This window comes from Camarhynchus parvulus, chromosome 25 (genome assembly GCF_901933205.1).
Source record: "Camarhynchus parvulus chromosome 25, STF_HiC, whole genome shotgun sequence".
Classification (NCBI taxonomy): domain Eukaryota; kingdom Metazoa; phylum Chordata; class Aves; order Passeriformes; family Thraupidae; genus Camarhynchus; species Camarhynchus parvulus.
In genome coordinates this window covers 1,381,613-1,395,221 of record NC_044595.1, presented here as the reverse complement: position 1 = coordinate 1,395,221, position 13,609 = coordinate 1,381,613, and the positions used below count along the sequence as shown (strand labels likewise).

General features: G+C 67.2%; 2 protein-coding genes across 2 annotated transcripts; one reads left to right on the top strand and one right to left on the bottom strand.

The window, feature by feature from the left end:
- Window positions 1-294: 294 nt before the first annotated feature.
- Window positions 295-2,169, bottom strand: NUDT17 (nudix hydrolase 17). Its single transcript, XM_030965144.1, has 8 exons — window positions 2,101-2,169; window positions 1,831-1,953; window positions 1,587-1,758; window positions 1,473-1,498; window positions 1,302-1,394; window positions 1,115-1,213; window positions 570-736; window positions 295-464 (listed from the first exon to the last, which is right to left on the bottom strand). Exons 1-8 carry the CDS (start codon window positions 2,167-2,169, stop codon window positions 302-304), a joined length of 912 nt encoding a protein of 303 aa, XP_030821004.1. The 3' UTR covers window positions 295-301.
- Window positions 2,170-3,832: 1,663 nt separating this feature from the next.
- Window positions 3,833-12,597, top strand: SEMA6C (semaphorin 6C). Its single transcript, XM_030965143.1, has 17 exons — window positions 3,833-4,168; window positions 4,852-4,966; window positions 5,416-5,473; window positions 5,573-5,629; window positions 5,715-5,816; window positions 6,380-6,470; window positions 6,548-6,670; window positions 7,316-7,404; window positions 7,819-8,036; window positions 8,626-8,751; window positions 8,834-8,989; window positions 9,667-9,903; window positions 10,740-10,886; window positions 11,155-11,232; window positions 11,317-11,372; window positions 11,564-11,605; window positions 11,930-12,597. Exons 1-17 carry the CDS (start codon window positions 4,057-4,059, stop codon window positions 12,595-12,597), a joined length of 2,475 nt encoding a protein of 824 aa, XP_030821003.1. The 5' UTR covers window positions 3,833-4,056.
- The last annotated feature ends 1,012 nt before the right edge of the window (window positions 12,598-13,609 follow it).

Here is a 13,609-nt window from a genome sequence, read left to right as displayed (position 1 = left end):
GTCCCATCCCATGTCCCATCCCATGTCCTGAGTCCCATTCCGTGTCCCATCCCATGTCCTGTGTCCCATCCCATGTCCCATCCCATGTCCTGTGTCCCATCCCATGTCCCCATCCTGTGTCCCATCCCATGTCCCATCCCATGTCCTGTGTCCCATTCCGTGTCCCATCCCATCCTGTGTCCCATCCCATGTCCCCATCCCATCAGCCCGGGGAAGGGGTTGTACCCTCTCCATTCCCCTGGAATCCCCCCGAACCCACGCAAACCCCACTCCAGGACGGGGCTGGGATCCCGCTGGAATTTTATTCCCGCTCCTCCTCCCCCCGCGCCCGCCACCGCCCCAGCGCGAATTTGGTGCCGGTGCTGACGCGCTCCAGGTCGGGGCCGCGGGCCGGGGCGCGGCGCAGGAGGATCCCGGTGGCGATCCGGGAGCTGCGGAAGCCGTCGGGGCTCAGCTCCGTGATCCTGGACCGGGCAACGGGCTCAGCAACGGGGCCACGGCGGGGCTGGGCAGCCGCAGGGGCTCTCCAGCCTCGTGTCGCTGTCCCCAGGGTGGCGGGGGGGTCTCACCCCACGGTGGTCGGCAGCTCGCTGGGGAATGATCCTGATCCCAATCCCGGTTCCGATCCCGGTCCCGGTGCCTCGGCTCCATCCTCGGTGGCAGCGATGGCTTCCAGGACCCGAGGCTCCAGCCAGGCCACGGCGCTCACCTCACCCGGGCTCGGGCACAGCCGGGCCTGGGCATGGACCCCTCGTGGAGGGAGAGACCCCCGCGGTGGGGGGGAACCCCAACCTCCATAGGGACCCCCACCCAGAGAGGGACCCCAACCTCAGGAGGGGCTTCCAGGGGGGGGAACAGCCTGGCCGTGGAGGGACCCCCACCCTCAGAGGGACCCCCAACCCTCAGAGAGACCCCCACCCTCAGAGGGACCCCAACCCTCAGAGGGACCCCCACCCTCAGAGGGACCCCAACCCAGAGAGGGACTGCAACACCCAGAGGCGCCCCCCACCCACGAAGGACCCCCATGGAGGTGTCCCCCACCCTCGGAGGTGCCCCCCACCCATGAAGGGACCCTCTCAGAGGTGCCCCCCCCGGCCCCCGGCGGTGTCCCCACCTGCAGCCGCTGGCGGGGCTCAGCCGAGCGCAGCCCCAGGTAGGTGACAATGTGGTGGCACCGCGGTGGCCCCCAGCTCAGCGAGGGGGGGAACAGCGACTGCGGGGAGCAGGGGTGACCCGTGGGACAGAGCGGCCACCTGGGGGTGTCACCCCCTGCCCAGCTTTGAGGTTGGGGGGGTCGTTACCTCCCAGAGGCCGAGCAGGTGCCACGAGAAGGTTCCAGGCTCCAGGCGCAGCCCCGTCTCCTCTGCCAGCTCCCGCAGCCCCGCGGCCACCAGCTGGGGGGGTTCGGGGTGTCACAGGTGTCCCCACACTCACCTGAGCGCCCCCTGGCCCTCCCCGCGGTGTCACCTCACCTCTTCTCCCGGCTCCAAGTGCCCACCTGAGTGCGGGGGGGGACAGGAGTAGTCAGGGGGACCCCAAAACACCTGTGACCCCCCAGAGCTGCTGTCCCCCGTCCTCGCGCTCACCTGGTGGCACCCAAACGTTGGGGAAGTGGCGCAGGGTGCTGGCCCGGCGGGTCAGCAGCACGTGGCCGCAGGTGGCCTCCAGCAGCACGGCCACCGCTGCCGCCACCCCCGCGGGTCCACCCCGGTCACCTGGCGTGTCCCCTCGCAGCTTGGCGGGGCAGAACGGGGGTCTCTGCGGGGACAGGGGATGTCAGGGATGCCACCGGGGGTGGGGAGGGACACCGGGGCTGGTGGCGTCGCGCACCTTGAGGACGGTGACGGTGGAGCCGGGGAAGGGGACATCGGAGATGAGGAAGCGGCCGCGCTCCAGCCCGCAGCTCACCAGGGCCACGTCGGTGTGCGCGGGGCAGAACACGCCGGTGACACTCTGCGGGGACACCGCTGTCACTGTCCCCGCGCTGTCACCGCAGTGACCGCTCCCTCTGCTCTGCACTGACCCCCCCGTTACCCCCATAGTCCCCAGACCCCTCCATTGCCCCCGGTTCCCCCCGGTTCCCGCCGGTGCCCCCCGGACCTGCCCGAACGCCGCCGCCCCCCCCGCCCCCGCGCGCCGCACGTGTACGAGCACGCGCGCGCCCGCCATGACGGGGGCGGGGCCTCCTGGGGAAGGGGGCGGGGCCTGACTCCTCCCGGTGGGGGGGCGGGGCCTCACCCGAGCTGGAGATTGCGCCCCCTGCAGGAACCGCCGGGAATGGCGCCGCCCTCGGGAGGGCACCGGAGATTGGGGACAGTTTTGTGTCCCTCTGTCCTGTGTGTGTCCCTCTGTCCTGTCTGTGTCCTTCTGTCCTGTCTGTGTCCCCCGTGTGTCCTGTGGGTGTCCCATGTGTCCCCCGTGTCCCGTGTGTGTCGCCCCGTGTGTCCTGTGTGTGTCCCCCGTGTCCTGTGTATGTCCTCGTGTGTCCCTCCTGTGTCCCCCGTGTGTCCTGTGCGCGTTCCACGTGTCCTGTGTGTCCATGTCCTCCGCCTTCCCCCACTGGCGACACTGTCACCTGCCACCCCTCGGCGACACGACCATGGCTCCGGGGACACCGCCGTGTCCCCAGGGCTGCCACCATCGCTCCGGCGACACCGTGTCCCCGAGCGGTGCCATCCCAGGCCGTGCCAGCAGATGTCACCCCGTGCCCGCCCCCTCGGGGCCCCCCCGAGCCTCAGGGGTGTCCCCAGCATCCCCAGGGGTGACACTCAGGGGACACCCCGGGGGGCAGCTCAGTGCTCCCAGTATGTCCCAGTAACTCCCAGTAGCTCTCGGTGGCCACACCACGGTGCAGGTGACAGAGGGGGACACACACACGGGGTGGCCGCCACACCACGCGCGCGCCCGGCGGTTACACGCGGGAGCGCGCACCGATCTGGGGGGGGGAGAAGGGGCGGGGGTGTCACAGCCGCGCACACGCGCGTGCAAAAAACCCCCAACCCCCACCCTCGGCAGTTAATGAGGATCATCTCATTAACGGGGATTAACGCCTATCTATAGGGCGGCCGCGGGGGGAGCCCCGGGCCCGCGGCGGGGGCTCTGCGCTCCCTACGGGGGTCCCCGGTCCCGCCCCCGCTCCGGCCGGTGCCCGGTCCCGGCCCGTTCCGGGGCGGAGCCGCTCGGGACCGAGCGGGGAGCTGGAGCCGGTACCGAGCGCCGAGGGGTCGGGAGGGGAGGGGGTTGGGGGGATGTTGGGGGGGTGGTGGAGGGGTGGTGGAGGGGTGGGACGGGGTGAGTTTGGGGTGGATTTGGGATGGTTTGGGGTAGTTTGGGGTGGGTTTGGGGTAGTTTAGGGTGGTTTTGGGATGGTTTGGGGGTGGTTTTGGGGTGTAGGCTGGGTGTTGTGGGGTGCTGGGGCAGGGGGTGGGTTTGGGGTGGTTTGGAGTGGGTTTGGAGTAGTTTAGGGGTAGTTTAGGGTGGTTTCGGGTGGGTTCGGGGTGGTTGTGGGGTAGTTTTAGGGTGTAGGCTGAGTGTTGTTGGGGGGGGGTGGTGGGGTGGGGGGGTGGTTTTGGGGGTAGTTTGGTGGTTTGGGGTAGTTTTGGGGTAGTTTTGGGGTGGTTTTGGGGTGGTTTTGGGGTAGTTTTGGGGTGGTTTGAGGTGGTTTTAGGGTAGTTTTGGGGTGCAGGCTGGGTGTTGTGGGGTGCTGGGGCAGGGGGTGTGTAGGGCGCTGTACGGGGCCATGGAGCGTGGGGACGGGGCGGTTTTGGGGCGTTTTAGGGTTTTGGGTGGAAGGTGTCGTGGGGGTACTCGGGGTGCGGTTTTGGGGTGTAGGGGGGTGATGTCCCTGCACTGGTGGCACTGGGAGCACTGGGAGGAGGTTACTGGGGACTTTGGGGCAGGAACACTGAGAAATGGGAACCACTGAGAGGACTGGGGACACTGGGAACACTGTCCCCACATTGTCCCCACTCCACCCCCCCCCCATCCCCGTGCCTCAGTTTCCCCCCGCTCGCAGCCCGGGGCGGGGCGGGGGGGTCGCTCTCAGCCCCACCCGCGATGCCGGGGGTCCCGCTGCTCTTCGTCCTCCTCCTCCTCCTCCTCGTGGCCGGGACCCCCGCGCAGTCCTTCCCGCGGGACCTGGTGGCTCGGAGCACCGTGGGGCTGGCAGGTGAGCGGGGCTCGGGGGGGCGGCCCCGGGGTGCGGGTTGGGGGGGCTGGCTGCGATCCCAGCCCCAATCCCAATCCAAATTCCAGCCCCGATTCTGGTCCCGATCCTGGCTGCGATCCCTGCCCCAATCCCAATCCAAATTCCAGTCCAGATGCTGGTCCCGATCCGGGCGCGATTCCCCTGCCCCAGCCCCAATTCAACTTCAGATGCTGGCCCCAATCCGTGCCCCCAGCATCCAGCCCCAGTTCAACCCCAATCGCAGCCCCAACCCCAATCCTGCCCCATTGCCTCGCCCCCAGCCCTGGCCCCGCTGCAGCTCCCGCAGCCCATCCCAGTCCCGGTTCCCGTTCTCAGACCCCGCTCCCGGTTCCCGTTCTCAGACCCCGCTCCCGCTCCCAGTCCCGGTTCCCGCTCCCAGTCCCGGTTCCTGTTCTCAGACCCCGCTCCCAGTCCCGGTTCCCGCTCCCAGTCCCGGTTCCCGTTCTCAGACCCCGCTCCCAGTCCCGGTTCCCGCTCCCAGTCACGGTTCCCGTTCTCAGACCCCGCTCCCAGTCCCGGTTCCCGTTCTCAGCTCCCGCTCCCAGTCCCGGTTCCCGCTCCCAGTCCCGGTTCCCGTTCTCAGACGCCGCTCCCGGGGGTCACCGGGGGTCTCACCGCCCCCCCCCCCGCTCCCCGTTCCGCAGCCACCGCCGCGTACCCGCGTTTCGCGGGGCTCCGGGGGGACAACGGCACGGCCCGGCTCGGCCTGGACTTCCAGCGGATGCTGCGGCTCAACGGGACGCTCTTCGTGGCCGCCCGGTGAGCGCCCGCTGTGCCGGGGCACGGCTCCGGTGCCGAGCATCCTTAGCTGGGCTTGTGCAAGGATTTGCACGCTCCTACACCCTTGTCAGTGCGTGACCCCGCTGTCCCCCTGTGCGTGCTGTCCCAGTGTCCCCTTGCACACCCGCCGTGTCCCCTTGCACACCCCATGTCCCCTTGCACACCCCGTGTCCTTTGCACACCCCTTGTGTCCCCTTGCACACCCCCTGTGCGTGTTGTCCCCGGGTCCCTTGCACACCCCATGTCCCCTTGCACACCCCGTGTCCTTTGCACACCCCTTGTGTCCCCTTGCACACCCCCTGTGTGTGTTGTCCCCGGGTCCCTTGCACACCCTCCGTGTCCCTTTGCACACCCCGTGTCCCCTTTGCACCCCCCATGTCCCTTTGCACACCCCCCGTGCCCCCTTGCACACTCATCCCCCCCTCCAGGGACCACATCTACGCCTTCAGCCTGCGGCAGGACAAGGGGACGCTGTACCCGGAGCGGGTAAGGGGGACAGGGACAGCGACCTTGGGGACAAAGGGGACACACGGCGGGGGCGAGGGTCCCCGTGCCCACCCCCCCTTGGCACATGTCACCTGGCAGCACCTCACCTGGGAGCCGCAGGACAGGCAGAACTGCGCCATGCGGGGCCGGCGGCAGGTGAGGGGGCGTCAAGGGGACTTTGGGGTGCGGGCTTTGAGGGTGGTGACACCAGGGTCACCTGCGTGTCCCCTCCCGCCCACAGGACGAGTGTCACAACTACATCCGAGTGCTGGTGCCCCGCGACGCCGAGACCCTCCTGGCTTGTGGCACCAACGCCTTCAGCCCCCTGTGCCGCACCTACCAGGTGAGAGGGGGACCCCCGAAATGAGGGGGGGTCCTGGGGGTCTCAGCCCCAGCAGGGCAATTGCCAGAGCACGGAGGTTCTCCATGCTCTGGGGACTGCACCGGGGGCACCTCGAGTGTCACCGGGGGGACCCCGAGTGTCACCTGGGACCCTCCTGAGACCCTGAGTGTCACCTGAGACCCTCCCAGGACACCCCAAAACTGCACTGGGGGGACCACAAGTGTCACCTGGGACCCTCCTGGGACCCCGAGTGTCACCTGAGACCCTCCCAGGACCCCGAGTGTCACCTGAGACCCTCCTGAGACCCTGAGTGTCACCTGGGACCCTCCCAGGGGGACCCCAAGTGTCACCCTAGACCCTCCCGGGACACCCCAACTGCACCTGAGGGACCCCGAGTGTCACCTGAGACCCTCCTGGGACCCCGAGTGTCACCTGAGACCCTCCCAGGCCACCCCAAAACTGCACCAGAGGGGACCCCGATGGGGTTGGCGATGGCACAAGGAGGGTGCTGAGTATTTGGGGAGGGGTGTCACCGTCTCTGGATGTGTCCCCCCCCTCCCCAGGTGAGCAGCCTGGCACAGCAGGGTGACGAGGTCAGCGGCCAAGCCCGGTGTCCCTTTGATGCCAAGCAAAGCATCGTGGCTCTCTTTGTCGGTGGGTGCTGGGCAGCTGGGGGGCACGGGGGGCACGGGGGGGGCACGGGGGTGACCCGGTGTGTCCCCCCCCCGCAGATGGCAGCCTGTACTCGGCCACGGTGGCCGATTTCCAGGCGAGCGACGCCGTGATCTACCGCAGCCTGAGCCCCGGGCAGGCTCCACTGCGCACCCTCAAGTACAGCTCCCGCTGGCTGCAGGGTACCCCGAGATGGGGGGGTCTGGGGGGTCTGGGGTGGTGCGTACGGGGGTCTGGGGGGGTGGGATGGGGGTACAGGGGTGTAGGAGTGTGTGGGGTAGGGGTTACAGGTGTGGAGGGATGTGGCACAGTGGGGCAGGGGGATGTGGGGATGGGGTACAGGGGGTCTGGGGGGGTCTCTGGGGGTGGGATGGGGGGAGGGGGTCTGTGGGGGTCTGTGGGTGTAGGGGGGGTGTGTGGGGTCTTGGGGGGGGGTGGGGTACAGGGGTGGAGGGTGTGGGGTAGGGGTTACAGGTGTGGAGGGATGTGGCAGAGTGGGGCGGGGGATGTGGGGATGGGAAAGGGGTAGAGGGGGTGTGTGGGGGTCTCTGGGGGTCTGTGGGGGTGGGATGGGGGTCTCTGGGGGTCTCTGGGGGTGGGATGGGGGTCTCTGGAGGTCTGTGGGGGTGGGATGGGGTTACAGGGATGGAGGGATGTGGCAGAATGGGGCAGGGGGATGTGGGGATGGGGTCGGGGGGTGCAGGGCTGCAATCTGGGGGTACAGGGGGGCAGGATGCAGAGGAGGGGCTGAGCACAAGGCTGTGGGACAAGGACAGGAGGTGGCAGGAGCTGATGGTCCCTCTGACCTCCCCTGCCCCCCCCCCCAGAACCCCACTTTGTCCAGGTGCTGCCCTACGGCCCCTACGTCTACTTCTTCTTCAGGGAGGTGGCAGTGGAGCTCAGCGCCCTGGGCAAGGTGGGGCACAGGGGATGGGGGGCACAGGGGGGGCACCCAGGGACCCCCACCCTGGGCTCCAGCCAGGGGAGACTCCTGAACCCCTCACCAGGATGGGTGACCCCTGGGCGCCCCCTGAGGTGTCTGAGGGACAGCCACAATGCCCAGGGGTCCCAGGTGCCCTGGGTGGTGACCCTGAGGGTGTCCAGGTGCTGATGTCCAGGTGCCCAGATGCCAATGCCCACAGGTCCCCTGGGTGGTGACCCCAGGTGTTTGGGTGGTGACCCTGAGGGTGTCCAGGTGCTGACCCCACATGTCCAGGTGGTGATCCCACATCTCCAGGTGCTGAGCAGGTTCCCGTACAGGTGCTGGTGACCCTGAGGGTGTCCAGGTGCTGACCCCACATGTCCAGGTGCTGACCCGGTTCCTGCACAGGTGCTGGTGGCCCGGGTGGCCCGGGTGTGCCGCAATGACCGGGGCGGGTCCCCGCGGGTGCTGGAGCGGCGCTGGACATCCTTCCTGAAGGTGCGGCTGCAGTGCTCCGTCCCTGGGGACACCGTCTTCTACTTCGATGTCCTGGAGGCTGTGACGCCCCCCCAGACCCTGCACGGGCGCCCCGCTGTCCTCGCCCTCTTTGGCACCCAACCCAACAGGCAGGGACTCGGGGACACGGGGACATGGGGACAGAGGGACACAGGGATGTGGGGACATGTGGGGACAGAGGGACACGGGGACGTAGGGACATGGGGACATGGGATGTGGGGATGTGGGGATGTGGGGATGTGGGGATGTGGGGATGTGGGGACATGGGGACATGGGGACATGGGGACATGGGGACATTGGGACATGGGGACATGGGGGTGTGAGGACATGGTGATATGGGGACACAGGGACACAGGGACCCGGGGACACGGGGACATGGGGACATGGGGACATGGGGATGTGGGGATGTGGGGACATGGGGACATGGGAATGTGGGGTCATGGGGACCAGGGGACCTGGGGACCTGGGGACCTGGACATGGGGATGTGAAGACAGGGCGATGAGTCGGGACTCACATGTGGACATGGGGACACAGAAAGGGGCATGCCCAGGAGGACATGGGGACGGACTCAAATGGGGACATGGGGACACAGAGGGGCAGCACACGGACACACACAGAGAAACAGAGCCTGGGGACACACCAGGGACACAGAGGGGCTCAAACCAAGGCCCATCGTGTCCCCCCTGCTGTCACCGCAGCATCCCCGGCTCGGCCGTCTGCGCCTTCTACCTGGCAGACGTGGAGCGCTCCTTCGAGGGCCCCTTCGCCGAGCCCCGCGGCACCACCTGGAGCCCGGTGCCGGAGGACAGGGTCCCCCAGCCCAGGTACCAGCCCAGGCACCCCCAGGCACCCCGGGACACCCCCGGGTGCCGCAGACACCGCGTCCCCACACCAGCTGTGCCGCAGGCCGGGCTGCTGCGCCGGGATGGGACCCGCTGCTGGCGTTGTCACCTCTGGGGACTTCCCTGACGAGACGCTGGTGTTCGCCAAGGAGCACCCGCTGCTGCACGGAGCTGTGGGGCCCGCGGGAGGGAGGCCCCTCTTCACCCACACCGGCACCAGGTGCAGGGACAGGGTGGCCTCGGGGACAGGGTGGCCTCAGGAGTGGGACGGACTTAGGAAGTGAGATGCCATAAGAAGTTGGTTTCCTAAATCACCATGGTGCACTGTAAGCTGCCCCAGTATTGTCCTTTTACCTGGTATCTTTAGACATATTTATATATTTATATCGATATAAGTTTATATTTGTATATTTTACATTTTACATTTTACATTTTACATTTTACATTTCACATTTCACATTTTACATTTCACATTTCACATTTTACATTTTATATTATTTTATATTGTATATTTAGACAGTCCACTTAGCCAAGGTATCACGAGGGAACACATTTCTCTCTTTTCTTTTAAGAACGATATATTAGGTGATTTTTCCCCCCCCCCTAAACATTTACAACCAAAAAAACCAAAAAAATATTGAAAGAAAAACATCCCATCGAGAGATTTGAGCTATTTCCTCTCTGCTGTGGAAAAGGGTTATGATAAAAGTTATCACTTTTAGAAAAAGTGATGGATTTGTGGGAGGGGATGGAGCAGCCAGGGAATAATTCATGTGAGGAGGTTCGGGTGCTGCAGGGTGGGGATGCTCCTTGTGCAAGGTCCTTGTGAAGGGTGGTGGGACCACCAGGAAGCCCCTAAGCCTCAAGCCCGGCTTTACCAGGCCTGTCCCGCCGCAGGCTGACCCAGCTGGCCGCGGACACGGGCGCGGGGCCCCGCGGGAACCACACCGTGCTGTTCCTGGGCGCCGAGGACGGGCGGCTGCTCAAGGTCCTGGCAGCTGCACTGAGCCCCGAGGCCACTCAGCCCCCCGGGGGGACCCCGGCACCGAGGGACCCCCGAGAGCCGGGGGACAGCAGGGACAGCAGGGACAGGACGCTGCTGCTGGAGGAGATCAGCCTCTACGACCCCGGGCGGTGAGGGGCAGGCCCAGGGCGGGGGTCTGGGGGTCTTGGGGGGGCTGGAGGGGTCGGGGGGCATTGAGGGGTGCCTGGGGGTGCTTGGGGGTCTTGGGGGTGCTGGAGGAGGCTGGGAGGGGCCATGGGTACTGGGAGTGTTGGGGGCTGGTGGGCATTGAGGGGTGTCTGGGGGTCCTGGGGGTCTTGGGGGGTGCTGGAGGGGGCTGATGGGCACTGAGGGGTTTGGGGTGCTTGGGGGGCCTGGGGGGTGGGTTCTGGGCACTGTGGGGGCTCTTGGGCACTGTGGGGCTGTGAGTGCTGTGGGGTTTGGGGGTGTCGGGGGGGCTCTGCTGACCCCGGGTGCTGTCGTGTGCAGGTGCCACAGCCCAAGGGGGTTTGGGGGGTGTCAGGGGGGCTGTGCTGACCCCGGGTGCTCTGGGGTGCAGGTGTCACAGCCCAAGGGGGTTTGGGGTGTCAGGGGGCTCTGCTGACCCGGGTGCTGTCGGGGTGCAGGTGCCACAGCCCAAGGGGTTTGGGGGTGTCAGGGGCTGTGCTGCCCCGGGTGCTCTGGGGTGCAGGTGTCACAGCCCAAGGGGGTTTGGGGGTGTCAGGGGGGCTCTGCTGACCCCGGGTGCTGTCGTGTGCAGGTGCCACAGCCCAAGGGGATTTGGGGGTGTCAGGGGGGCTGTGCTGACCTCGGGTGCTCTGGGGTGCAGGTGTCACAGCCCAAGGGGGTTTGGGGGTGTCAGGGGGGCTCTGCTGACCCCGGGTGCTGTCGTGTGCAGGTGTCACAGCCCAAGGGGATTTGGGGGTGTCAGGGGGGCTCTGCTGACCCCGGGTGCTCTGGGGTGCAGGTGCCACAGCCCGCGGGGGTCTGGGGTCCCCAGCCGGGTGCTGGGGCTGGAGCTGCACCTGCCGGGCCGGGAGCTGCTCGTGGCCTTCGCCGGGTGCCTCCTGCGGCTGCCCCTGAGCCGCTGCAGCCGCCACGGCTCCTGCCGAGGGTGAGCGGGGCCGGGAGGGGGCTCGGGGGGCTCGGGGGGCTCGGGAGGGATGGAAAGGAGGCGGGAGGGAACGGGGATGTGCGGAATGGGAATGTGGAAAGTGTGCGAGAGAGCGGGAGTGTGCAAGGGACATGAGTGTGCAAAGGCACAGGGACACAAGGGTGTGCGAGGTCATGGAAGCGTCCGAGGGCACGAGGGCAGGGGAGGGGACACGGGCACACACGGGCACAGGGACACGGATGGCAGCTGTGTCCCCGTGTCCCCGCAGGAGCTGCCTGGCTGCCCGAGACCCCTATTGTGTCTGGCTGCCCTCCAGGGGCTGCGTCCCCTTCTCCGAGGACCTTCCGTGAGTTGTCCCTCCCATCCCCGACCTCCTGGGGCGTGTGGGGACCCGCTGGGGACAGAGGGTGATGTCCCCTCTGTGTCCCAGGAGTGGCTTCCAGCAGGACATGGAGGGGTCCCTCGGGATCAGCGGGACCTGCCAAGGTGAACTGGGGGATCACGGGGGACACTGGGAATGTTTGGGGGTTTCTGGGGGGATGCAGGTGGCACCACGGTGGCACTGGGGTGGCTCTGGCACGCGTGGCTGATGCCAGAGGATGGGGAGGATGTGGAGGGGACACGGGTGGCTCCAAGGGACACGGGGGGCCTGGCCTGAGCCTGCTGTGCTCTCACAGGGGCTGCAAGGGACGGTGACGAGGATGGAGACCTGGCGCACGGTCAGTGACATTGTCCGAGTACCCTGGGGTGGGGGGAGACCCCAGGGTTTGGGGAGGGGGACACCAAGGACTGGGGAGGGACTGTGGGGTCCCAGAGACAAGCACGAGACCCCCAGGGACAGGAGAGGGATCCCAGGCGTGGGACAACGATCCCAAGGGTGGAAGAGGAACCCCTGGGAAGGAGAAGGACCCTGGGTTGGGGGGACCCCAGGAACAGGAGAAAGGGGGGACCATGGGGACAAGGGATGGGAGGGGGAACCCCAGGAGTGTGAGCGGGACCAGGGGTCTCTGGGGGGGACACCGGGCTGACGGGAGGTCCCGCAGGGGTCCGGCACCCCGGGCCGGGTGCCGAAGCGACGGTTCCGGTGCCGGTGCTCGTGGGCTGCGTGCTGGGCGCCTTTGCCGTGGGCGCCCTGGCCACCGGGCTGCTGGCCACCTGCTGCCAGCGCCCCGCCGTCCCAAAGCCCCCGAGCCGCCGCGCCCGCGGACCCCGAGACAGCCTCCGTGCCCCGCCTGTACCCCGCGCTGCCGCCGCAGGACGGGAGCGGCACCGGCACCGAGCCCGAGCCCCCGCCGCTGCCCCCGCCCCGCGCCCCGGGACCGGAGCCTCGCGCGGCCCGCGGAGCCCCCGGGCCGGGCCCGCCGGGCAGGGCGGCCGGAAGGAGACGCTGCAGCGGCTGCCCGGGGGCGGCGTGGCCCGTGACCCCTCGGCAGCGGCTCCTTCGCCAACCGGTGCTGCCCAGCGCCGCGGCCGCGCGCCCGTTTCGCCCCCACGACCGGGCTCCGGTGCGCCTGGACGTGCCCCCCGACAGCCCCCCGGCCCCGCGGCGGCCGCTGGCACAGAGCTACTCGCTGGGGGGGACCCCCGTGAACCCCCCCGGGCCGCCCCGGGCTCTCACCCGCATGCACTCGCTGGGGACACCGGGGGGGACACCGGGGGGGACACCCTGGGGACCCCGGCCCGGTGCCCTGGAGCGCCTCGCTGTCCATGAAGCCGCCCCTGCTCCCCAAACCGCTGCTGCTGCCCGCGGCCCCGGGGCGGCCCTGAGACCCTCCCGGGAACCCCCAAACTGACGGGGCGCCCACCTGAGGCCCCCGGAGAGTGTCACCTGAGACCCTCCCGGGAACCCCCAAAACTGCACCTGGGGTACCCAAGTGTCACCTGAGACCCTCCCAGGACCCCGAGTGTCACCTCCCCCGGGGTGCAGGGTCCCCACCACCCCAGCTCTCTGTCCCCATGTCACCAGGACAGCCCCCAGCAGGGTGACAGGGATGCCCGTGTCCCCACAGTGCAGTGACAAGGTCTCCACGTCTCCCATCCCCTTGGTTTTGCTTTTTTTTTTTTAATTCTTTCTAATTTATTTTCTGTTCGTGGGGGATGGGAGTTGCTGTCACCCCCCCTTGGGGACACCAGGAAGGGGGACACATGGCCCAGCCCATCCTACTGTGTAGGAGCAGGGCTGGGCCAGGGCACTGCAACAGTGGCAGAGGATTTTAATAAAAAAATACAGAACAAAAAACCGAATTTAAATGTCGGAATTTCTGCATTCCAAAGCGTTTTCCCTTGGTGGAAAAGGGGGGGCTGAGCATTTGTGTTCTTGTCCCAGCACTCAGGGAATTTGTCCCTGATTTCTTCAGCGATCAAAACAATGGGATAAAAGTCCAAATTAATCAAATAATAATTTGATTTTGTCCCAGGAAGGGGATTGGGGTGGAAGGGAGGGTGCCCCATTCTCAGCCTGACCCCCCAGCTCTGTGCTCCCCTTTCCTGGGTGTCCCAGCAGGATTTGGGATAACTGAAACCACCCACTGCAGAAAGGAGGGAAACACGGGTCCAATTAACCCCAAAGTGTGCTAATTAACCCCAAAGTGTGCTAATTAACCCCAAAGTGTGCTGATGAGAGGGCAGACAGGCAGGGTTCTCCTCGGGAACCATGCGAGGCTGGAGGAGGCGCGGGCAGGAAAATCCCTGACACGGCACAGCCCGGCCTGGCCTCCCGTGGG

Coding starts and splice junctions, on each gene's coding strand:
- SEMA6C (XM_030965143.1), top strand. CDS start 4,057: ATGCCGGGGGTCCCGCTGCTCTTCGTCCTCCTCCTCCTCCTCCTCGTG. Junction 4,967..5,415: donor ACGCTCTTCGTGGCCGCCCG/GTGAGCGCCCGC, acceptor CCCCCCCTCCAG/GGACCACATCTACGCCTTCA. Junction 7,405..7,818: donor AGCTCAGCGCCCTGGGCAAG/GTGGGGCACAGG, acceptor GTTCCTGCACAG/GTGCTGGTGGCCCGGGTGGC.
- NUDT17 (XM_030965144.1), bottom strand. CDS start 2,169: ATGGCGGGCGCGCGCGTGCTCGTACACGTGCGGCGCGCGGGGGCGGGG. Junction 737..1,114: donor AGCCCCGCCAGCGGCTGCAG/GTGGGGACACCG, acceptor GTCCATGCCCAG/GCCCGGCTGTGCCCGAGCCC. Junction 465..569: donor GAGCTGCCGACCACCGTGGG/GTGAGACCCCCC, acceptor TGCCCGGTCCAG/GATCACGGAGCTGAGCCCCG.